This window comes from Stigmatopora argus, chromosome 12 (assembly GCF_051989625.1).
Source record: "Stigmatopora argus isolate UIUO_Sarg chromosome 12, RoL_Sarg_1.0, whole genome shotgun sequence".
NCBI classification, from domain to species: domain Eukaryota; kingdom Metazoa; phylum Chordata; class Actinopteri; order Syngnathiformes; family Syngnathidae; genus Stigmatopora; species Stigmatopora argus.
The window spans coordinates 11,049,064-11,073,084 of record NC_135398.1 but is presented as its reverse complement, the minus strand read 5'-3'; the positions used below and the strand labels follow the sequence as shown (position 1 = coordinate 11,073,084).

General features: G+C 40.6%; 1 protein-coding gene and 1 long non-coding RNA gene across 2 annotated transcripts in view; one reads left to right on the top strand and one right to left on the bottom strand.

The window, feature by feature from the left end:
• Positions 1–24,021, top strand: part of LOC144085775 (uncharacterized) — a 78,991-nt gene that overhangs the window by 53,154 nt on the left and 1,816 nt on the right. Inside the window, exon 4 of the long non-coding RNA XR_013304257.1 lies at positions 23,271–23,376. This is a non-coding gene — a long non-coding RNA (uncharacterized LOC144085775). The remainder of the gene's footprint in view (positions 1–23,270; positions 23,377–24,021) is intronic.
• Positions 199–24,021, bottom strand: wnt9a (wingless-type MMTV integration site family, member 9A). Its single transcript, XM_077615408.1, has 4 exons — positions 23,759–24,021; positions 8,071–8,330; positions 6,974–7,236; positions 199–4,010 (listed from the first exon to the last, which is right to left on the bottom strand). Exons 1-4 carry the CDS (start codon positions 23,977–23,979, stop codon positions 3,510–3,512), a joined length of 1,245 nt encoding a protein of 414 aa, XP_077471534.1. The 5' UTR covers positions 23,980–24,021; the 3' UTR covers positions 199–3,509.

Genomic DNA, 24,021 nt, shown 5'->3' with positions numbered 1-24,021 from the left:
TCCAGCACCAGGCAACATGGACATGGGTTGTTAAAAATAAATCAATAAATGATAAAATGTTTAAATAATCCTCGCTAAATTTGCTTCAAATATTTGCAACACAAACTGCAGGAGCACTGCAGTTAAAAGTCTAGAATTAAGGCTGTCTAATGTAGATCTGTCACTCAAACTGAAATGACTCACCAGGATATGTGAACATAATTTAAAAATTCATTTTTATTATTTCAGATTTCTCGTCTCGCCTTTGTTATACAAAGATGTTAAATAACTTAAATACATTCTTACCAGTCATTTGTGATCTGCTTATGTCCAGGAGCTATACACATGAGGTAGAGGACAATAATTTAGGCTTCCCATAAGACATGACAAAAACCTTGTTGGCATGTCGGTATCATGGTGTGTGTTTGTACACGCAGGGCGTAAACCCAAACAAAAACAAAATGTAAAAGTGGCAACATTAGAAAGAGGCTTTTCACAAAAATAGTAGATTATACAATTAGATCAAATCCAATGAAAATATTGTAGAAATGGTGCACATGAATACACATTTGTTCGGTATTTTGTTAGTGCTTTGACAAACCACAAGTTTGCATATGAATACTTGCTTCTTGAAAACAAAAAAATACATTGAATACAAAATACATGATATAATATCAATTTAGTCGTATTTACACTAAACACATGCTCAAAATAATTTTAAAAAATAATTTATTTTTTCTACAAAATAGAATTTTTTTGTACAAAGTCTACTGATAATGAAACAGTGCAGATTTGGGGATTTTTGAGAATGTGGTCCGACGTCATCATCATCGTGCTGTATCATTTTTCTTATGTACAATCTATATAAACAAAACCAAAAGAATGCATTCAGTGGGAATTTGCTATTCCTGTTTGTCTTTAACCGGTTTACCAGCCAAAATAAGTTGGTGTTTTTTTTTTCAGTGGAGCGGGGCTGAACCCATACCAAAAGTGTGCTGCGGCAAGCAGGCATTTGCACTGCATAGTTATTATGGTTTGCACGTAGCATGCAAACTTCTCGGTCTTTTATTTGCTCATCGAAATACTTCAAATTCTGGACTACCATGACATGGTGCAGTAGCTATGATTAGAATTTATACACAGATGCCTTGAATTTCTGAGTCCCCAAACCTTAAATTTTGGTGAAATATATATATTTAGTTCAATGTATTGCTGTGCATCTCACTTGACATTATTTCAGTCAGCATCAAAAGATAATTGTTTCGGATTGTATCTCATGCTTTTGTTGTGAGCAAGGTTGCAACTTTTTTTGGAAGGAAAAAAAGAGTGATTTATTGATTGATTTAGATGTTGAGTTACTCTTTGGTTTTTGGTCCATCCATCTGCATAGCTACTGGTTTTGTTTTAGTGTGTTTGTATTTCTTGTTCCACCTGATGGTGTATTGGTTCACTCGCCTGACTTCGGTGCAGGCAGGCGCGGTAGTTTACCTTTCGCCTGAAGTTAGCTGGGATACGCTCCGGCAACCCTTACAAGGATGCGCGGTATGGAAGATGAATGAATGATTTTATGTATTTCTTGTTGTCCTGGTATTGGTCAACCATTCATGAACATGTGATGCCCTGAGAACCTGCTTTGTTTCCAAACTAAGACCCCCAATCAGTGTTGGTCAAGGTGTTTGATTTGAATCTTGTGTGTTTGGTGTTTAGCATTTGAGTCTGTGCTGTTTTGATTTCATTATGTTTTTGTCTCATGCTTTACTTTTTTCTGAACTAGGGATTTCGGTTGGTCATGATTATATTTTGGTTGGTTTAGATGTATGTTTTCATTTGGAAACGTAGTGTCAGAGCTCTCAGACAGTTGGGAAGTGCATTTTTGCCCCATGGTTAATCACCAATTTTATTTTGTTCTACTATTTGTGGATTTGATATAGTAAAAGTTGATTGTGGTAACATCGCCTGTGAAATTAACAGAGGTTTCATGATGCAGACAGTTTTCTTCCCCTGTTGCTTGTGTGCAGAAATATTTGAACATGTGCCTTTTGACCACAGGAGAACTATTTACAAAAATCTGCACTGTATCCATAAATACAGAAAAAAACACAATAAAAAGATTTTACAGGGCTTCTTGGGCTTCAGTGTGGGAACAAACACTATCATATAAAGCTAGGTCCCCCCCTCACTCAGTAGTCACAAACAAGGCGTACACAAGGTCCTATATGCTATATATCTTATATTACCAGAAGCTAAGTGCTGAAAATACTGAAGCCTTTATTGTCACGGTCAATTACACGGATGATGGATGACTGTGTGAATGTGTATATGAGGAATATGGCTCAATGGTAGTAATTTGTGGGGCAACGTCCGGCCACAGTTTTCCAGCAAGGCCGCTGTCGTCTTTGTGATTGATTCTTCCCTCAAACAGCCGTAGTGGTCAGAGTTATTATATATGAACATTGTTCAGATATAAGCAAAGGGACATACTGTATGGGTATTCCTCATTTGCATCCACGCATCATTCACTATATTAGGTACACCTGCGCCAAGTCAAAGCAGCTCTTCTCTGATTCTTGAATTACATTTTAGAGTGTAGAATTGTTTTTTTTTCTTTCTGGAAATGACGTTGTGCACTGGGAACAGAAAAGGTATCTTTAACATTTAACTTTTTCTTACATACTAGTGTCCAAAATACCTACCATAAAGTATGAACAGTACATTTATGTAGCGTTCAGTATTGAGATTGGTGGTCTAAAATGACACTTTCATCATTGAATTAATTTCTGTCCCTCCACTAAGTGAGGGCATATGGGGATTGTTGAGTCTTCTAGATAGATTTCCCCCTCCATTGTTTCAAATGGGCAGCTTAAAAACCACATTTTAAACACCATTTTTTTAAATAGTGAGCATGTTTATCTTAGAAAAGGCATAATTGTAAATGTGCCTCATATTGTATGACTCCGATGGCACAGGTGTCCTGATAAAGTGTCCAGTTAAGTGTCTTATGCAACTTACAGCTGCAAATTCATATATTACGTACAATTTTTAGTTTTGCTTTCCTCCTCAAGTCAAGAAGTCCTCGTTTACGCTTCCTTAAGGCGAGAACGGTCACACAAATGGAAGAGCATTTGTGCAGTTAGTGGTTTGTTTTACCATAAAGTTAGATACTAAGTGGCTTGTATAATGTCTTTACAATATATATATATATATATAAAGTTATTATGAATTTATTTACATGCATATGCAAACGCACAATGTGTGCGCACGTAAATATGTGCGTGTAAAGTAAAATTCTCACACCCTGTCTGGTTTTCGTTGGAAGTCTTCGATGGATCCCCATTGCCGTATGCAAACACTTGCGTTCTTCTTCTTTTATAAGTCCATACGCTATGCTTGCACGTGAAAAGGTTTCTGAGTAAGGAGAGTCTGGTCAAGGCTTGAGATGTTCACCCAGTTGTCTGAGAAGAAGTTTGAATTTGATTTTTTAATAAAATCCCTCAAAGTGCTTTTCAGTGTTACTGCTCCCATAATGGGATTCAGCCCTTACAGGTGTACACCTCCTCCCTCTGCGTGCACTGCTTGCATTCCACGTAGCAACACCAACGCACTTGGCACTGGCACGGCCGCGTCACCTCCCGACTCTGCGTGTTGTGGCCCCGGCCGCAGCAGATAGCGTCACAGTTTTTGTCCTTGTGGCATTTGCGGGCAGCCGTGCCCGAAGAGTACTTGCTGGGCCTACAGAAGCTCGGCGAGTCCTCGATGTGCAGCAAGTCCATGCTGCGACGGATCTGCTCATTAAACTGTAAGGGTAGAAGTGGCTGCTGCTGGTGTTGTTGGCTCCGATCTGAGGAGGAGATCTCGCCCTCTCCTGTGGCCTCGTTGGTGGAACTGCCCACCTTGATGGATGTCTCATAGCGCTGCTTGATCTGCTTGCCGACCTCGTGGAAGGGCTGCAGTTGTCTCCAGCATGTCTGGACTGTGCAAGAACCGGAGACGCCATGGCACTTGCAGGTGGTCTCCACGCCAGCCTTGATGACCTGTGTGGCAGAAATATAACGCTACCTTAAAAGCTCATTGACTGAGTCTGTCAATCCATTTAGTCATGCAATTGAATGTAGATTCAAGAGTGTCCTAAGTTTTTCCAGTTGAAGAGTGTCCCAAGTTTTTTCAGTTGAAAGACAGATTCAAGCACCCTGAATTGGTGGCCACCCAATCGCATCACAGGATTTACTACAGGGGTAGGGTACCTATGGCTCTTTTAATGGTTGCATATGGCTCTCCGAGGTCAAATATGGAAACCCCCGGTGAAAGTACTGAGTCCCAATTGTGGCGCTGACACTACCTTTAGCCGCCCCTTAAATTATTATTTTTAGATTTAGACCTTTCTACATGCATACTCTCACTGATACACATTGATTAGCAACAGTGTAGCAATGTTGTCAAACAAATTCATTGTTCTTTAAAAGTGACAAAATGACCAAAAAAAATGCACACATGGTCATTTTTTTTTAAATTCTGAGTATGGCTCTCAAGGAATAACATTTGAAAATATGAATTGTTTATGGCTCTCTCTGTCATAAGGCTTCCCGACCCCCGATTTACTACATTTATATTTTAACCCACCGCTTTGTGTATAGGCTTTTATGTGTCTAGTCCTATTTTCCATTATTAAACGCACATAGCTTGAATGATTGTGATTCGCCACTCAATCCCTGGGTTTTGATTCTCTAGGGACTGACCCTAATCCTCATTGTAACGAAAGGTAGCTCATAAGTCCAACAGTATAGATTGGGCAGACCCTCGATTGCATACATAAGAATGGGCTCGCCCTTAAAATGTCTAATTACAGCGAAACAAAAGATAATCGTCCAATAATTCTCTTTCTTTCATCATTTTCATTCAATAAAGTCAGACTACCTAGCTCTCTCGGTCTTGCTCTGTAGAAAATAAATAGATGAGACATTAAGACGAGTCTATCATTAGTTTGAGGACTGTTGTGGTTTAGGAAAATAAAAGGTGCCTCTGTATTTAATTATGCTACTCAAGGTTCATACACATCATCATCATGACATTTTAATCAAATTCAACAGCTATTATTATAATGAAAATGAAGGGATACTGTCTGGAGCTCTTCAGAAACCTCTGTGTTTGTGATAATATATCTGAACTTATTTGCTTTTGAAGCCAGGGTACAAGGCGACCTCAAGCGTGGTAATCATTCCATCACTGTGAGAAAACAGGTTCTCGTTCATAGAAATGAAATGGCCACGAGTTTTTTTAAAAAGGCACCCCCTTCACATCCTCGCTCCCTGGCCAAAAATGTCAAACCACAAACCGTCAAAAGCAATAAACGTCTACGAATCAATGACAATAACACATTGTCTCAGATGGGGAGATTTTGGATAGCACCTCGGTTTCTCCACTGCGACTGCGAAAGAGATCAGGAAGTGCACATTCATCACGGCAACAGGTCGAGAAAATGCGATAGGTCAGCTTTTTGGGGGTGCGCAAGCCAGCACATTCCATTACAGTCCTCTTGCGAATTGATCCCAAAACGAGGTTTAAAAAAAAAAGTAAAAAACAATGTTGTAAATCTTTAATGGCAGATAGAACGTCCCTAGTGAATAACATTTGGAGAGGCAAGCTGAAAAGGAAGGGCTCAAATGGTACTTCTGGGCCACCTGTTTTGGGGTATAGTGTAGTTCTTTTTCACCCTAACACAATCCAAACATTTTGTTTGGGTGCTATACTATGCTATGTTTTGGGTGGAATACCTGGCGAAAACGCACGCAGGCCCAGGGAGAATATGCAAACTCCACACAGGTGGACTGACCTGGATTGGAACCCAGGACCCCAAGCTGTGAGGCCAACACGCTAACCACTCATCCGCCGGGCCGCCTCAAACAATCAAGCTTTTTAAAAAAATAAACCAACATATTTGTCTCATATAGATCCGATTAGACAAGTTCTGACAAATGATCACAAAGTGTGAGCAATTTTCACAATCAAACTGTTTTTGATCAGGAAAAGAGTTTTTATTGCGTGACTGCCAGATAGTCAGAATGTAGGTAAAGAATTTTGGGATTTAACAGTCATTGTGAAGTTGTGGTCTACACGTTGGCCTCACAATTCTGTGGCTAAGGACTTGAATCTTGGTTGAGGGGCTTCCTATGTTGAACAAAAACCATCTTGCGTTTGTGTTTTTTTTCTGGGTCACTTTTCTATTCTCAAATCATGCGTGATGCCTTCATTTAGGACTAAATTGTCTAAGGGCCGATTAGCTAACCGGTGCTGGCCCATTACTTACTAGAAAAAGCGTCACGAAAAAACAGGAACTTTTTAACAATCCAATAAAACCAAGAGTAATGGAAGAAACATATTTTGTTCACTGTAAATGAAACCTTTAATACATCCCATTTAAGAAACAATGATGGAATATTCATTTGTTTAAAATGACGTCCGTTTGAAAGCATCTTCCTGTATGAATGCATTCTTTAAATCTACTGTTACGATTCCTCATTGACCGCTGCAACATCTCAGCCGAGTTGCGATGAATTTCATCTTGAATTCACTATCATTCCTGAAATGGCGGAATGTTTTCTTGCTTAAGGTCACTGTCTTGCAGTGCTGTCACTTGCTCATGTCTGCCAACAACGCACTTCAGAAATTCCGGTTTTTTTTGGGTGACTATCTATAACGAGTTGAGACTTTTCCTGTCAAATTATAGTTTAACTGTTTCATGATGACAATTTGAACACCCTGGCCAAGTTATCATAAAATAGTGATTTATGGTTTTTTTCTCTAAATCTTATCAGCTAATAAATCAGTTGTTGGGGGGGGGGGGGGGACACTCTTAGGGGTGTGCCTGCAGATGGGATGTTCAAACAAGACGGATTAGTTCGAGACAGGTCCAAACTATTACAACTATGTCGGAATATTTTCCCTCTTGATCAGTTTGAACTACCCAATTTAAGTATCAAGTAGAAATGAAAATGCTCACCTTCAAACCCACATTGGTGTTGTGCATGTCCACGTGTGCGCGTAGGTCCTTGTTAGAGCGTTTGCCCAAAAAGTCCTTGACAAACTTATTGGCGTATTTCAGGTTGTCGCCACAGCCACCCCACTGCCACGCTTTGCGGTTTTCCAGGTCAGGCGCTTCGTCGCACGTGCAGCGCTCCATGCGGCCCGCGCTGCACGCTTTAGCCATGGCATGTGTGAGTCCAGCAGAGGAAATGGCATACAGGAAGGAGGTTTCTCTGAATCCTTCGGGGAGTCAATATAATGCCATTTAGGATATTGAATCGATTTCTACTTTTTACATAGAGTATAGTTTGTTGACACTCCTGCTGACAAACATTGCCACATAGAAAAACATCAATATCACGATGCAGGGAACTTTCAATTCACCCTTGAGATTATTGACAGGCTTTAGCAAGTGATGTTGCGTTTGTCCGAGTTTATATAGGCTAAACAAAAATATGTTTGGATTTTTAGCTGATGGTCAAGAGGGTCAGTCACTATTAGAAGAACTATGGTATTTTCACAGAAATACCTACTGTTATGAAAAAAATGATTCAAATTAAATGTTTTTCAACAAAATTGGAATAAATCAGATCCAAGTGTGAGGTTGCATATAGCGTAATTTAGGCAAAGCTATTTTAAATTTAGCCTATGTTAAGCAACATGCTGAATCATCGCTTCTGCCTCACAGCTAGGATGTTCTGGGTTCAACTGTAGCTCAGATCATTTGCTCTTTCCTACAATCGAAATACAAGCATCTTTTGTTCATTGGAGATCCTGAATCATCCATAGATGTCAATCTGTGTGTGAAGTTTGTCTGTCTAAATGAGGCGGTTGGATAACAACTAGTGCAGAGTGTCGATTTTGACCCGTTACATCATTGACAGTGATTGATTTATAATCCATTTGACATGGGTGACTGCCAGCCCCTTCCTATTAAAAAACATTAGACGCTCATCACCATCAATGATACGGTTGTTCACTGCCAGACCCTCAGTTTAAAAGAATTGGAAACCTTTGCCTTCAATGTCATCAAATGAGTTAATTACCAACATACGTAGATTGAATGGACCATACCTCTCTTGAGCAAGTTGGCTCGGTGGCGCCCCTCTAAGGTGCAGTTCCATCTCTCAAAGCGAAACTGATAATGGCATTCTAGGGCGCTCATGGTGATGGCCTCTCGCAAAGTCTCGGCCACGCCCGGGTCACGTCTACACATTCTGCGCTGTTTTTTTTCCAGTTTGAGTCGGTCACACAGCTTGTAGTGGGCTCGGCCCACGCTCTCCTCCGGTAGTGAATTCAGTGGTAGGATGGACAGCGGCTCATTACCTGTCAGCCTAAAACATCAACCAAAAAAGGGGAAATGAGTAAGACTGATTTCCTTTTCTGATTAGGTACCAACCAGTTAGGTATGCTACATACCAAGAACAGTTCACTCTCGTACTCTGGTGCTTTTTAAAATTCCAATTTCTGTTCCAAAGTCAGAGCTATAAATCACTCAGACAACACAAATCCCTGGAGGCTCAATATAAAAGTTTAAGACAGAAATAAAAGCGTAACACTCTAACAGACGCTACGACGTCGATCGGCAGCATTGCTCGGATTCTTTTACTTGGACACGCATTACGGATTAACGGGCACTTGTTGCTAGGCAGTATATATGGAACATAGTGTGAATAAAAAATGGATTTCTAACTGTGCTATAGTTGTAGAAGATAAAAATGAACTAGGGGCTATTTATTTCTTATTTATATTTTCCATAAATGTGGGCCTATTTGCTAAACCACAATTATTGATTTAAAAAATAAAAAAATATATTTAAAAAGTTACAATTGTGAAAGTGAACTGAAGGTAGTTGTACCTTCCCATGAGATAAACCCGTTGAAGTGTTTTTTCCCAAACAAATATTTATTAGTAGGGGTGGGGATTTAATCATCAAAAGTTCAAGCCACATCAAATCCTATTGTTTTAATGTAATACAATTTTAAAGCAATTATATACTTTTTTTAAAATGAAAATACGTACGCTGTGTTTTTTTTTTCTCCTAGTTGTTCAGGAAGGTCAATTTTAAAATCGACTTAACATCAGCATTAGGTGGATGATACACTAGGTTACAAAATGAGAGGTGGTCAAGTTAGGGACCAGTTTTTTTAGGGAAAAAAGGGAAACAAACGTCCCTACTCTGCCATAAACACAGTGAAAGACAGTAAAAATGGTCGAAACTATATTATTGTTTGAATTACTTCTGGACCATATATGTTTCAAACAAATGTGTGAAATTGAGCAGCATTCGGCAGACATTCAAAACAACGGCAATGTGACGGTAAGCACATGTTGAGATGCAGTGATACAGTGAGGGGGCAGAAGGGGCATTGACAGCTGTGTTGTATAGATTTAAACAAGACCATACCGCAGGATTTACACTCTCATTATAGAATCCCCATACAATCACAGTACTTGGGCTCTTTCACGCTGTAGCTGCACACAGAACATGTGGCGTACTTGCACTCCTCTCCTCAGTTTATTTAAGGGAAGCATATACAAAAACAAACAAGCGAGGCCCCGCCGCAGCGTTGGCAGGCCCTGAAGCCTGTCTTTCTGAGGTCGCCATGGCGGGACTGCAGCACCACTTGCGTAAACACACATTCGAGGGGACACGATTGTCGGCCTGTGACCATTTTGGTCACGGCGACTGACAGGATTGGAAGGCGAGTTGCTTATTATGTCTCATCTCTGGCAGCCTTCACACCCGTAGAGTGAAATAAATGGATTTGCCGAGATTCACAAAAGAACACAATAGGAATGGGTATAACAGCGAGGGTTTCAATGCTTCATTTAACTTTGTATCAAAAGTCAGAAGTGATTGAGACTGCTGTCAGCTGTCAGTGAATAGCTGCTGTTGCAGCTGCAGATTACAGTAGAACCTCTATGACACTCTGACATCAAGTCGGTATCCAACCGTGCTATGCTTCATGCATTTGGTACTTCATTCATTCATTTATTTTCTGAACCGCTTAATTGGTGGCCAACCAATCGCAGGGCACGAGGAGACGGACAACAATTTACGCTCACACTTAAGCCTAGGGGCAGTTTAGCGTGTTCCACCAGCTTGCTGTAGTTTAGTATTTTATTAATTCCAATGGTCACAGATGTGTCATGATACATTTGCCTGCCAGTTCAGGGTGCAGTATAACTTTCATCCAGAGTCAAATAGGATGGACTGCACCACCCCGAACATTGACCAGGTTGAACTGCATTGAGATGGATGGATGTTGGTGCCTGTGACTGAAAGATATTTAACATGGATTAGTTATGGATGCTGCAACTGGCTGGGAACATATTCAGGGTGTCTACTGCCCGTTGTTGGCTGGGATAGGCTCTGGCACCATTGTGCCTTGGATAAGCGACTCGGATAGCAAATGAATGAATAGAGATTGAGGTTCTGTGAACTCTGGAACATCGTTTTGACGTGAATCAAGGGCTTTCCTTTGTGGTATTACAGCAGACAGACAGATTTTTAAAAAATCTATCTAATTTCAAGTTAAACAACTGGTAGTTGGCGAAGCTGTCTATCAAATGAATAACAAACTGTCAGATGAACAAGTTTGACAATCAGTCTTTGGTTGGACTATGGTCGGGTAACGGAAACAGTCTATTTGCCCATTTTCTAATGCAGAAATTTCCTTTTCTCATAGAAGTGCTCCTGTGCCATCAGAACCACCTTTTCTAATTGTTCAACCCTGTAAGCCTATTTTCATACATGCATGAATACATCAGGTTAAGTTAAGAGTAACACCAGAAAACAGGAAGTCAGGCCACAGACTTATCCAAATATTCCTAAAAACTTTGCAAAAGTGGTGCACCGATCCACTTGCAATGTCATTACCACCCTTCAGAAGAAACTAGCAGCGCTTGGGCGAAAGTCACCAGGGTTCTTTAACAAGAGATTTGTTTTATTAAGTCAAATAACCGACTGAAGTGTTTCCCCCCGAGTCCTCACTTTCATTCCAACTGATTTAATGGCTTCCATATGCTTTACGATATTGTCTTAAGGGTTGCGTGTGCGGCGCATGCCTGGGAATGCGAGCGGTCCAATCGAACGGGGACAAGGCATCGGGGATTGGCTTTCTGATTGGGTCAAACGGTTTCCTTTTTAAAACGACTGTTTGCCTTGCTTTAACGTGTCTGACAGCTACAGATTTTGAAATGGAAACCTGGCAAGCTACGTCTTGACACCGGCTGCTCACCCGGCAGACTTACAGAGGAAAAATATGCATGGTGGTAGCAGATGCTTAAATGAGCAGTGTCACTGAAAAAAAAGAGGTCTTCTTCAGATGACACTTCTTTGGCTTGGTGGGCACATACTATATAAACTTCGGAAGTACAGAAATTGGCGTTTGGATAAATTATTGACCTCTTAGGAATATCTGGAAATCCACATCATTTGAGACTAGACCAGTCAGGACACAAGGAAAAAATAAAATCATTCTTATATTTACAAGTGATTATTTCATGAAATGGTAAGGTAGGGGTAGAGTTTCGAAGAACAATTTAAAACTACAACAAACTTGTCTTCCTCCTAATCTACTGTGGGGTGGCTATTGAATTGGCTTCATTCTTTAAACAGCCAGGAGTGTGGAAGATCTATACAAAGCTCTAAGACAACTGAAAGCTTGTAATTAGACTCTCCACATAAATAGGCTTCCAAAGACTATCTAAATTACCAAGAAGGAAATTTCTTAGAAAAAAAAGATCTTAGAAATGCTCATCCTAAATTGCAAGCCAGTCCTCACAATGGATGCACGGTGGGATAGGGTAACATACCAAGAAGCTTTACAGTATTTCCTTCGGCAAAAAGCCCGATGGCAATATAAAAATAAGCCATAAACACCAATTTTCCACATTTTTGTCCACAACAACATGACAACTCATTCTCACGTTGGTCTCACACAGCTATGGGATGGCATTCCACGAAAAATATAGACGTGCTAGTAACAAGTATTCTTTGAACATTGAAATACCAAGTATAGTATTGTGCTACCACCTAGCACAAATGCCCAAAATCTTTGTCCACTACACTCGGTCACCTGGTCAGTCACAAATCGCCATGGGACAGCTTCACACTAAAATTGGCTTTCTAGTAGTAAATAACTGTATTTTTAGAACATAGAAATCATTTACCCCACATAATTTCACTTTTCTTTGAATCTACACATTGTATTCATATGTTGAAAAATGAGAATGAAGCAGAAATCCATCACCACCACGTGCCATGTCTAACAACTAAATGTATGTCTTGAAACACATCATGACACGTTAATGTGATTAGAGCAAAGTGGTGTCTTCAGCCTGCTAAGATCTTCAGCACATCTCACCGTGTTTTCACACCATGGAGCGTTTTCCCTCAGGTGTTTTTGTTTGAGGTGTTGGCCCAGCAACAGAAGTTACTCACGGAATCTAACACCGGAGTATTTTTTAAAAAAAAGTTGGGGAAGCTTTGTTTTTCCATTCACACACTTGCCTCAACAGACGTTTACGCACCTCCTCCCCAGTCTATCACTCGCTGGTTTGTTTAGTTCTTTCTCTGCACATGTCAGCACCTCCCATCGGCCGTGACGTTAACTCTACATACATTTTCCATTTCTATCCCTCATTGACCTTCACCATCATCACTCCTTCTGTGGAAGTCACCCCCGGGTGGTACTTCTGATTGCACCTCTCTCAGTTATTTTTTATTCTATTTATCGTTACACCTTGATACATTTCACTATTGTACGTATACAATATGGCAATAAATATTCCATATCTGGAAAAAGTGCTGTTTTAGGCCTGGAGGCAATATTTACTATGAATCTCCTTTTAAAAGTTTTAGCTTCTTTTATATTTTAGCTGCCTATGTCTTTTAAAATAAAGAGCAGATGAATAAGAATTAAAGCAATAATGAATAGATTTGTAATTAGAATAAAAACACAAATGCCAGAGATTAATCTGTATTTATAGTTGATGTAACCTGGATCAGAAATATTTTGTATTATTAAGATAATATTTATCTATATTGGTGATCTAACAATTAATATATTTACAAAATACCTCACTTAACAATTTTTTGGGAATAGAATTTTATTGAGTTCATCAAAAATATCTTGATTATATATTTAATATAGATGTGTAATCAGTATTGTGTAATCTGCATGGCAATTTAGAGCTACATAAATATATCCAATATTTTAAGTCATTGGGATCTTTTCAAGCCAAATTTGTGAGAGTAAAGAAAAAAAAGTTCCTGGCGTGGTTATGTTTGCAAGCATGCAAAGATATGCACACACACGAGCACTCCGGCCAACAGCCAATCAGTCATTGGTTGAGAAATGGAACGCTGGCTAAAACTAAGCTACAACTCCAACCACTTGCAGGTTGATCCCTTCCCAAGTAACAGCCCTCATCCTCCTCCTTCTCTTCCTCCTCCTCCCAACTCTCCCTTTATTCCCACTGGCCAATTACTCTAAACGAATGTCAATCATTCCACCCAGCTGTTGGCTCCACACGAAGCCTCCTCCAGACAAAACCATCATTGCGAAAGCAACGACAGACGTCCACATGTGCCCAAAAGCACTTATACTTGTGCAAGTTTTAATGTGCAGGTCTTAACCAATAACTTCACAGGAGAATTGGTTCTTGTGCTGCGACGGCTACTGCCTTCTTTTGGGTGGCACACAAATCATGGAAATGTTGGATGAATTTCAGTCCACCCTGCCCACCCAAGTGCCATCTGTTGTGTGGCAGCACGGGCCAGAGCTTGTAGGAATGTAGTGCCAGACAATGGTTTTTAAACTAATTCTAGCATAATAGATTTTATTCTGACTTTATGGTGCATGTGGTCCAGGGACCAGCCTGCGATTGAAAGTGTATTAGCGGTGTGGTATAATAAAAACATGTTTTGAATTCAAATTTTTGGGGGGTTGATCGTTGGCTTTTAACCGCTTAATTCCTTAACTCAGTCTGGCATACATAGATGGACATCACATTTTGGGTCATATAGGCTACAATATTTATATTTTCCTATGGCCAGCGTGAGCCAAATGTGATATTTACATACAAGAACGCAAGATCTACAATTATTATGTTAGATATACAGTATGTAGTCATATTTGTAGTATTATTGCATTATTGTGCATGTTCTCCCCATGCCTGTGTGGGTTTACTCTGGGTTCTCTAGCTTCCTCCCACATCCCAAAACATGCATGCTAGACTGATTGGATAATGTACATTCCCTTTGGGTATACTTGTGAGTGTGATTGGTCATTTGTGCCCTGCAATTGGCTGGCAACCAGCTGCTAGCCTCCCAGTCCAAATAGATTGGATATCTAGTACTGTCAATGGCAGCTATAATGGATTAAATTAGTCCCCTCTAAGGGGCAAGGTGATGGGGAGTGCGTGGAATTTTTGGGTACAATGTTTGCTTTGGTTGTTTTGCCTTTTTATGCCTTTATTGTGACTAGATTTAGAAATAACCATGAACTCAGGATTACTAAACAGTTGTTGTTCTTGAGGGTGTCTGAGAGGGAGTGATGTTGTGCCAACTCTTGTTGGAATGTCGGAAGGGGTATACCGCCTAAATGGTTCAAAATTCCTGCTGTATTTATTCACAAGATTCCTAAACGGTGGTGCGTGCTGCCATTTATTTGGTTTGAGGGTGTGAGGGTGTGAAGTGACTAGGCGATGCGCCAACTCTTTCAGGATGTAGAAAGGGATGTGCCTCTTGAAGGTTTGGGAAATCCTGTTACTGTACACCTGAAACAGGGAATCCTGAACTGAGTTGTGTGTGTCCTTCCCCATCTTTTGTTTTGTTTTGATAGTCTACGTGGGAGAGCGGGGATGTACCATTTCACTCAGGATCTTGGATGGGGTACACGATCGATTGGTCGCCGATCTTTTGGTCGCCGATCTTTTGGTCGCCGATCTTTTGGTCGCCGATCTTTTGGTCGCCGGTCTTTTGGTCGCCCGGAAGGTAAGTGATAATTACCATTTAAATCGTTGCTCAAATTCCCTAAATACAAACTGCGAATTACTATTTAGTCATACTTAATGCCCTAGTAATTATTAGGCTAAAGAAAAGCTCCAAATTTCCCGGACTTTTATTTTTTTTTGTTGGAGAACTTGTTAAGACCCTGTCTGACGTAGCTTCTTAAAGGGACAACGCATGTACATACAAACTCTTATACACTCACACGTCGGCTCAGTGAAACTGCTCATGGCCATTGTTGGCTTTTATTGATGCGTAGACCGTGTTTTACCTTGATTTGTCGCTGGTCTTTTGGTCGCCGGTTGTCGCGGTCGGGGCGACCAAAAGACCGCGACCAAAAGACCGCGACCAAAAGACCGGCGACCAAAAGACGGCGACCAAAAGACCGGCGACCAATCGACCGCACACAACACATAGGTATGGTAGTGCATACACGCCAAGGGGTGTGTGAGTGGCTGTTGACTGGCCCACTCCAGATCATGTGTTTTCTTCTTCTGAAGCAGTTACACTTTTGTGTTTTCATTCTGCAGTCATATCGACAAGATGGCCTTCTTTGAAAAGAAGCAGCGCTGCTGGACGGTTTTTTTAAAAAACAATTTTTATCTAGACAGTTTTTCTAAAAGTGGACTCATAAACGTCAGGACCTTTCGAGATATACTTTTCTGAGCTTCTCCAGCTAGATAGAAATCAACAATTCCCAATGGTTACTCTCCTGAGAGATCTAGGACGATACTTATTGGTGCCTTTCTGGCCATTTTTCCACACACTTTTATCTAATATATACATAAATATTATGTGTGCAATACGTATTCACATACATTTTTTTGCCACATCCATTTCGGTAATTTTCACCACCAATTTTCCAGATAAATTAATACGCATAATATGCCCTTTACTCATATTTACTGATGGTTAGCTTGTTGAAAATTATTTTTATCAACACTTTTTACATAAATTTGTGATATTTTAATGAAACCAATCATTGTTTTCATTCATTCCAAACCTGTCATAAACAAACTTGCTTCATCCATCAATTTCATTATGATCATCATTAAAAAACTGTGAGATGTACAAATGATATTACATTTTACATATATTTTCACACTCATCTTGAAATCATGACAACCTCTACATGACTCGTCAGTCACACCCGAGAACTAAGGTGGGAATTTTTTAGCACGAAAGTACATACATTTTTTCCTATGCCTTTATCTACTGTATTAACGAACTAGAATGTGCCTGAAAGGCAGAACAACACAGAGGACCAGATTGGACCCCATGACAGACCATTTTAAACCTGCACACCATGCATTTGACACCCCTGGTTTAGATAGAAAAGGCTGTGTGAAATCTCTTGAGAAAAGTCTGCTTTATTCAAACTTTTTCTCACTCACACTTGTGTATAATACAGTGAAATCTGGTCCCAGTGATTAATTTTATCTTTTTGGTTCACATGACTTAAAATGAGGCCTTACTTAACAGGCTCCTTATTTTGGGAGGGGTTGATGTGAGACCCCCTATAGCTCCCTGAGCTTTTGACTGAATCCCCTGAAAGTGCAGTAGCATGTCAGCTTATGTGTCACGATGAGTTGTGTCATGATAAGGACCATGTGTGAGACTAAGTGGAATTCAGCTATCTCGTATGACTTAACAGGATGTGTGACCCAGAGTTATGTCATCTGCTGTCTTCGCAGGTCCTCTCAGGCCTTGTCAGACCACTAAGATCTTGTTTGAATAGTACAATTCCCACGCCCAAGCCCACAATGACAAAACATTTTTAATTCATTAATTAGAATTTTTTTGTCACAGTACCGCACCGGCACAGTTGCTTAATCCAGAGCAGTGGTAGTTCGGGAATGGGAGTGTGTGGCATAGTAAGAGGTTTAAGTGCCGTGTGCTTCTAAGGTCAGCGGCTCTGTTATGGTCACTGTGTGACTGGCACAGATTGGGCGAGCGGCGGCGTCCCGCATGACTCATGACCCCCCCACCCCTTCCGTGAGTTCCAGTCCACGCCATGGCACAGGGCAGGCCAGTACTAACCCACCGGCGCAACAAACAATTCTTAGGCACGCTGCATGCTAAAAATGCCGACACTAGTTAATCCTAAAAAAATGGTGATTGAATGCAAATGTGAGGTGCTTCAGGACTCCTTGTTCCTATTTTCAAAGGGAACACTAAAAGAATTAAAAACAAAAACACAGCTGTTTAAATCAGTCACTCCTCCATGGCAGAATTGGCAAAATTTCAGCCTTTTTACACACTGTAAAAGCTGCTTTCGGCTGTTTGAAGAAAATAACAAAAAACAGCATTCTTCTGGTCATTATGAAATTGGAACCAAAATTCACAGCATTCAGTAGGCAAGTTTAAACACCTGCTCGAAAAGAATGAACAGTGTTTGCACACTATACAGGTCTCTAACATTTTCAGTGAGTAGTAGGTGTTGTATGACAATTCAAAACATTCATCTGATGTCTCTCACGTCTCAATAGCTTTAAATGCGCATACTTGTATGTCTTTGTGCCAAGTGATTAAATCGTGACCAGTTCATGGTGTACCCAGTCACTCACCTAAAGCCAGTTGGTATAGATCAGGGGTGTCAGACTCGGGTTGGTTCGCAGGCCGCGTTAACGTCAACTCGACTTCATGTGGGCCGGACCATTTTACATAAACTTAGATAGACTTTTTATAAATGGATTAAAATAACTGGATTAAAAGAAATATATTATAATATTCACGGAAGGGGTGGGGGGGGTCATGAGTCATGCGGGACGCCGCCGCTCGCCCAATCTGTGCCAGTCACACAATATTCAGTTATTTTATAGATCTAAAACAATGTTTATTTTAGCTTTTTTAAATATTTTTTTAGATTTTACAAAATGATTTTTGAACTAAAAACAGAAAAAAAAATGATTAAAAAATTACAATTATTGATTTAAAAGGGGGAAAATCAGGACATTTAATATACATCTATACTCTTCATTTTAATTTGATCCTAAAACAGAAAGTCGGCACTCATGATTTACTTTCCCGGGCCACACAAAATGATGCGGCGGGCCAGATTTGGCCCCCGGGCCGCAACTTTGACACATGTGGTATAGATGAATGAAAAATTTTACCAATTCAAACCAGTCATAGGACCTTACATATTAGAATATTAGACATAATCAACATTCCTAAGGGCCTAGTGCTAAAGTTTTCCTAAGCCTGTGTTGCATTTCCAACAGTTTTGACTAGTTGGCCTGCAAACAGCATTAGGCATCATCCCAATGAGAGTTTGACATCAACGGGAATTTCCTCGCAGTGTTCTGTCACGCTGCACGGGTGGAACACCCGACCAACAGCTGGAGCTGCCTTCTTTTTTTAAATTCCTTGCCACAGTCTCTACGGTGGGCCGATGACGCGCGACTTTCTCTGATGTGACGCCGTCAAAAACTTTTACAAGCAATTGCAAAGTCAAAAACATTCAGCACGGTCATTTACCGCCTCTTCCGAACCCACATTGTAAAACTAAGGTGTGTGCCAATTTTTGGACTTTTTCCTGACGTATTCTTTAAAGTCAACACAGAGGCATGTTTCACATTCTTAAATTCATGCCATGTGCATATGTTCAAGCCAAAATGTTTTTACGCACGAGTGCTGGTTGGCACTTTTTACATTAGGGTTCCGACTCTTTTTGTTACTCAAATGCGTGTAACTCAAAAGTGACGATCAAATTTAGGTCAAAGTGGCAGTAAAAATAAATTGGCCATCTTAGAAAATTTCTGTCATTTAGCCTTCAATTCAAAATTTTGTGTCTTTCACTTAGGCGATCCATTCAAATTTTGTAACCCACCATATTTAACGGTTCCATACTGTATACTTTGTACTGGAGCTGACCCATTCCTTCGGCTCACTTTTGCAGCCAAACTTAACCAACAGCCACTGGCGTGAAAATAGACTGACAGATTTTCGGCAGCCAGTTTCACTTTAAAAAAAAGTTGTCATAAACTAGTGTAAAAATAGATTTTTAGAACCTGCAAGCCTGCCAAGTCCCCACTCAGGTTGTTGTTATTGTTCTTCCGAACACTTATTTTAAAGCCATTCCCCCCGTTATTTAACAACCGATTGTCTTAAATCTTGGTAACATATGTAGAATAGGCCAGTAATTGTTGACTCTCAGAGCTCTTTTCTTTTTCTTTATTTTGGTATCACAGCTAATTAATTAATAGCAGAATTATAGCTTGGAGTTACCCAATAGAAAGATGACTTCTGTCTGTTTGGAATTTGCCAGTAGATGGTGTGTGTGCGCAGCACATGGATTTATGGTGCCTGTGTTGGATGTAGATTACAAATTGAGGGGATGTTTTCAGGCAGGTTAGAAAGTTAGGTATGTTATGCAATGAACAATTCAGTTCCCTGACGTGGATACTTTGCTATGATTTTTGTTTCTTTTGGGCCTTGAATGTATCTAATCTAATCCAAAACATTATTAAATACAGTTGTATTAAAGAAATTGTTTTTAAAAATCATAGGCTATCAAAATACTCAGCTCTGCGTGATGTCAACACACGAGCACTGGGTGAATCGTATCGGCTTGGTAAAGCGATACCGTTTGAGGTGGGGCTCAAACCACAGGATATCCTATGAAGTAGGGAAATCCCTGCCTATCGACCGCACTCCCCGCCTTCGCCACACGTCAGGCCTAATCAGCCTTTCGGGCCCGGTAATGAGACGCCACCCGCCGACCACTGTCTGCCCGGCAACACCGCTGTTCCTAATGAGCCGTAATCATCCAGGAGCACCCCGTGAAACCACCGCAAGGCAACAAAAAAAAAGAAAACAGGGACAGCAACACACACAACCCACTTGGGAAATGTTTATATGAAGCCTATTAAATGACAACATGAAACATGGTAGTGACTTTAAAGACTGTTGGAACGGATTCAGAGCAAAGAAGAAAGCGAGTGTAGATAGACCCACCCTGTAAACTATTTGTTTGACTTAATTTTTGGACAAAACTGGGCAGATTATTTATTTTTTTCAAATAATAATTGGGTCTAAACCTTGAGCTTTTTAGGTCAACAACACTACACTCAATTTTCAAACAGGAAAGCAAGCATTTAAAAAAACATTAAACACATCAGTGAGTGAAAGACCTGTCAGCAAACAATCCCAACAAATTGGGCAAATGAGAGATTTCTTACTGAAATATAAAAGTAACTCTTGTTATGTAACTGTCATGTTAACTATCCAGATGAAGTATATTGCTATCAATAAGCCCTGTTGATAACAAAGTGCATATTGTGGAGAATAATACTGCATATCCAAGCACGAAGTTAACTTTAACATTCATTGTTTTGGGCCAAATGTGTTACCCATTATATGGATATAGACAGTCAGATGGAAGGGTTGATGAGCAATTCTGCTTGGCACCTTGGCACCCCAACTGACCAGGTACTCTAAATAGTTTTGCTAATTGATTGGGCACACAGACAACAATTCACACTGTCGGACATGCGCTTTTGTGACGTAGCAAGTCAAATAACCTGTAAAAAAAAGCACATGAACCATTAAAATGTCCGCTGTGTGATAAGACTTGCCAGTTCTACAGTCTACCCATTCAAAATAACATTAACCTCAAGATTCTTCTAATCCCCTACAAATCCTTCAATAAGGACACCTCTCATTGCTCACGGATTTCTGCATCACTATCCTCACTCTCCTTGCTTTCACTGTGGCTCTTTTGTGATTGATGATTTCAGCTGTGGAAGGATTTTTTTTCCCTCATCATGTCTCACACGAACTAAATACAAACAAACCATTGCCTCCTCACAATCCAGCAGTTTACAAGACCACAAAATGAAACTGAAATGCCTTTCTCAACCTTTAAATCAATACCAGACTTCTTTAAAGCTCCATCACGTCCTTCGGAGAGATTTAGCCCCCGCAGACTTATTCCGATTGCAAATGATAACGGATTTAACTGGAGAGGCAGCACCTGCCACAACAGGCGCATGGGGAAGGAAAACGAGCGCTCGCATTCTTGTGGCAAAGGATGACAATTTAAGCGGGCGCCCGACTACGCCAGGAATCCCTCCCCACCCTCGGCCATGCAGACCGTGGCCGGGAGACGATTGTGTTTATGTTTCACTTATGCTCCACCGCACTGTGGAAATTGGGTATGCAGCGCTGACCCTCTATTTTGAGTAAATCAGTACCCGTGAGGCCCCCAAGTGGAAGAATATTTATCCCAGCAAGTTGGTATGGTTTGTCCCGTATTGAGCTGGTGTGACAACGGTCTTGAAATTCTGTGACACTTGTTGGGGCCTGAGTCACCTGCGTGACTTCTTTAGCTCCATGTTCGGGGTATAATCATTCACCCAAACTCATTCATATTCAACACCAGTGCTGTGAAGCCATGTGCTTGTGGGTAGATGCACATTAGACCGACAGAGGCAATTGAAAACAAATGCTAACAGAGCGAGTAAATATACATGAGCATTAGGGCCATTAGAGGTGCCGCGTGTGCCAGTGTTGGCTTGCCTGCCAAGCTTTACTTTCCAACAGGCGAGCAAGACAGGAATCTGGGCTACCACGTGTCTTCGGTGTGGCTGCGGGTTTACTGATGGTGACGCACCAGGGGGGTAGGCGTTGGCCAGGATGGAGGGAGCGGAATTTGAAGTTCTATACTGGAGGGATTTACATGAATTTTCAGGATTCTTGTTGATATGCCAGACATCTGCATTTGGTGATTCTGCCACGTAAGGGACTGCTGCCTACGCTAGTGCGGTAGTTAGGGGAAGGCTATCATGTGCACAATTACCGGCGGTTTGTAGCTAAAGCTTTGCTCCTTTTATGAAATACAGACTTACTACTGGGTCAGCAGTATATTGCATGAAGCAAGACTGTCTAATTTCAGAAAGACAAAAATAATATGGGGTGGAAAGGGAATGCAACCAATGGAGTATTTTGACAAAATCATGTCTTGTACATGGTTTGAACTTATCTGGGAACTCGTTTGCATTGTAACAAAAATGCAGAGTATGCCTTCTTTCACATGAATGGAAGGCATATCAGCAGGTCTAATTAACCGCAGTCATGACTTTCAAAACCCAGGAATATACCCGAAACTTTTTGGCCTTGGGAGAGGTAACAAGAGACACTAATTAGCCCGATAAGATGCATTACTGCAGATGAGGGGTGGGGATTTTTTTAATCTCATCTGAGGGCAATGACTAATGTATGAAAACGCATTAAATGTTTTTGGTCTTTTCATGGCAGATGTAAGACTTTATTTGTATTGAGAATCTCAGAATAAGACATATAAAATGCTCTTTTTAGTATTTTTTGTGTGTGAATTGACTCTTGTCCTGATCTTGACTTCTTATAGATTTAATCAGAAGTGCTCACATGAGGTTCTGAAATCATCAGGATGAAATATATTTTTCACATGTTAAAGGCTCTATATTTAGACAGAATTTAGGTGATGACCTAAGACAATTTCTGAAAAAGCTTTATTATTATAGATCTTTTATCAAAATTGTGTGTTGTCACCAGGGCCAAAAAGGTGAAAAGGTGTATTCCTAGACTGTAAATCTTATCTATAATCACAGGTACTGCTTTAGGCTACTTTCATTCATTCTAGTGCTCAATCAGAGGTCACGGTGGGTCACACCTTTTGCAGCCTACTTTCCTCATGCTCGGACATGCACCTTTGCCCTACTGTTTCATGAAACATTTACGTGAGTGTTCCGTAAGTGTTATTTTTCATTCATATGAGCGATGGCTGAAAAAGAAAATAGTTCCTGCTGCCTGAGGTGTGTGATGTTTATGCTGGATAGGGTGAGGGGGGTTTCTCTTTTTTGTGTGTGCAAGCCCAGCAGCAGACGTTTGGGCCACCACCAGTCCAGTGCAGTCAGTCAGATGACTTTATTGTTACCAGCTGTTGCCTTTCAGGCGGGTATAGTATATGTACACTCACCTTTTTGCACTGGGCTGAGGATATGTTTTGTTTGCTTTTTACAAGCAAAAACAATCCAGCCTGCCACTCAAACATACTTAAAAAACATTTCCAAACCTACTCTGTGCAACGAATGCTACCACGTTTCCTTGTGCAGGCGCACTATGCAATACTGTCAACAGTAGTGTTCCGAAAGTCACAATCACAGCAATATTCACTTGGATTTTGCTGTCAAGTAGTTTAAGGATAATATTGCAGTCAGCCTAAATGCATTCTGATCTCTGTTATAATGTGTTTTACCCCTGTGATGACTAGACGCTGTCTTTTCTGCTGACTTGGGTTGCCATTAAAGCCCGGCACTGATCACGCTATCGATCGCGATAGCAGCGCCGGCGATTGCTCATCACTGTGTCCGTACTTGGTGAGTACATAACACCTGGCAGATAAATGTTATTTAATTGATTTGTCGGATAGTTTTATTTCATTTCGGGCCAGTCAGAATGAATTTACATTTTGTGAATAAATGAAATCATTTATTTTGGTGAATGAGTTAGGCTAAAATAGACTTTTGCTTTTATTAATTTCCCATCATTGTTTGAATTTATAAATTGTGAGGTTTTTGTGAGACTAATACACGCTTGGCAGTTTAGTTACTGTGATGTTCTTATTATATTGACAGTAGACTACATTTAAAGGACAGTGGTTTGAGTCAAATCGAATATTTTATTTTGAAAGGATCTTTCCCGACAGTAATGCCACTCCAATTAATGAACAACAATTAAGGTGACAGCAAATGGACTCACCCGAAATAGGCTTCACTGGGTGGCGGCAAGTAGGAGACAAGGACTACCAGTGTGATCGATAACCATCCCAGGAGTAGGTGTCCATCCAGCATTTTGCTGCGGCTCCAGGGCAGATCATTTCGTTTCTCCTGAGTAGCTGTATGAAGCCCCGAGCTGGACGTGCCACTCTTCTTATACGAAGAGCACATGAAGTGCTCCTCCCATTCAGCCAGCAACAGCATGAGAGAGAGTAAGGGAGGGAGGAAGAGAACTAATATCCACTA

Coding starts and splice junctions, on each gene's coding strand:
- wnt9a (XM_077615408.1), bottom strand. CDS start 23,979: ATGCTGTTGCTGGCTGAATGGGAGGAGCACTTCATGTGCTCTTCGTAT. Junction 8,331..23,758: donor CCCAGTGAAGCCTATTTCGG/GTGAGTCCATTT, acceptor TTGATGTTTTAG/GCTGACAGGTAATGAGCCGC. Junction 4,011..6,973: donor ACACCAATGTGGGTTTGAAG/GTGAGCATTTTC, acceptor TCTGCCACACAG/GTCATCAAGGCTGGCGTGGA.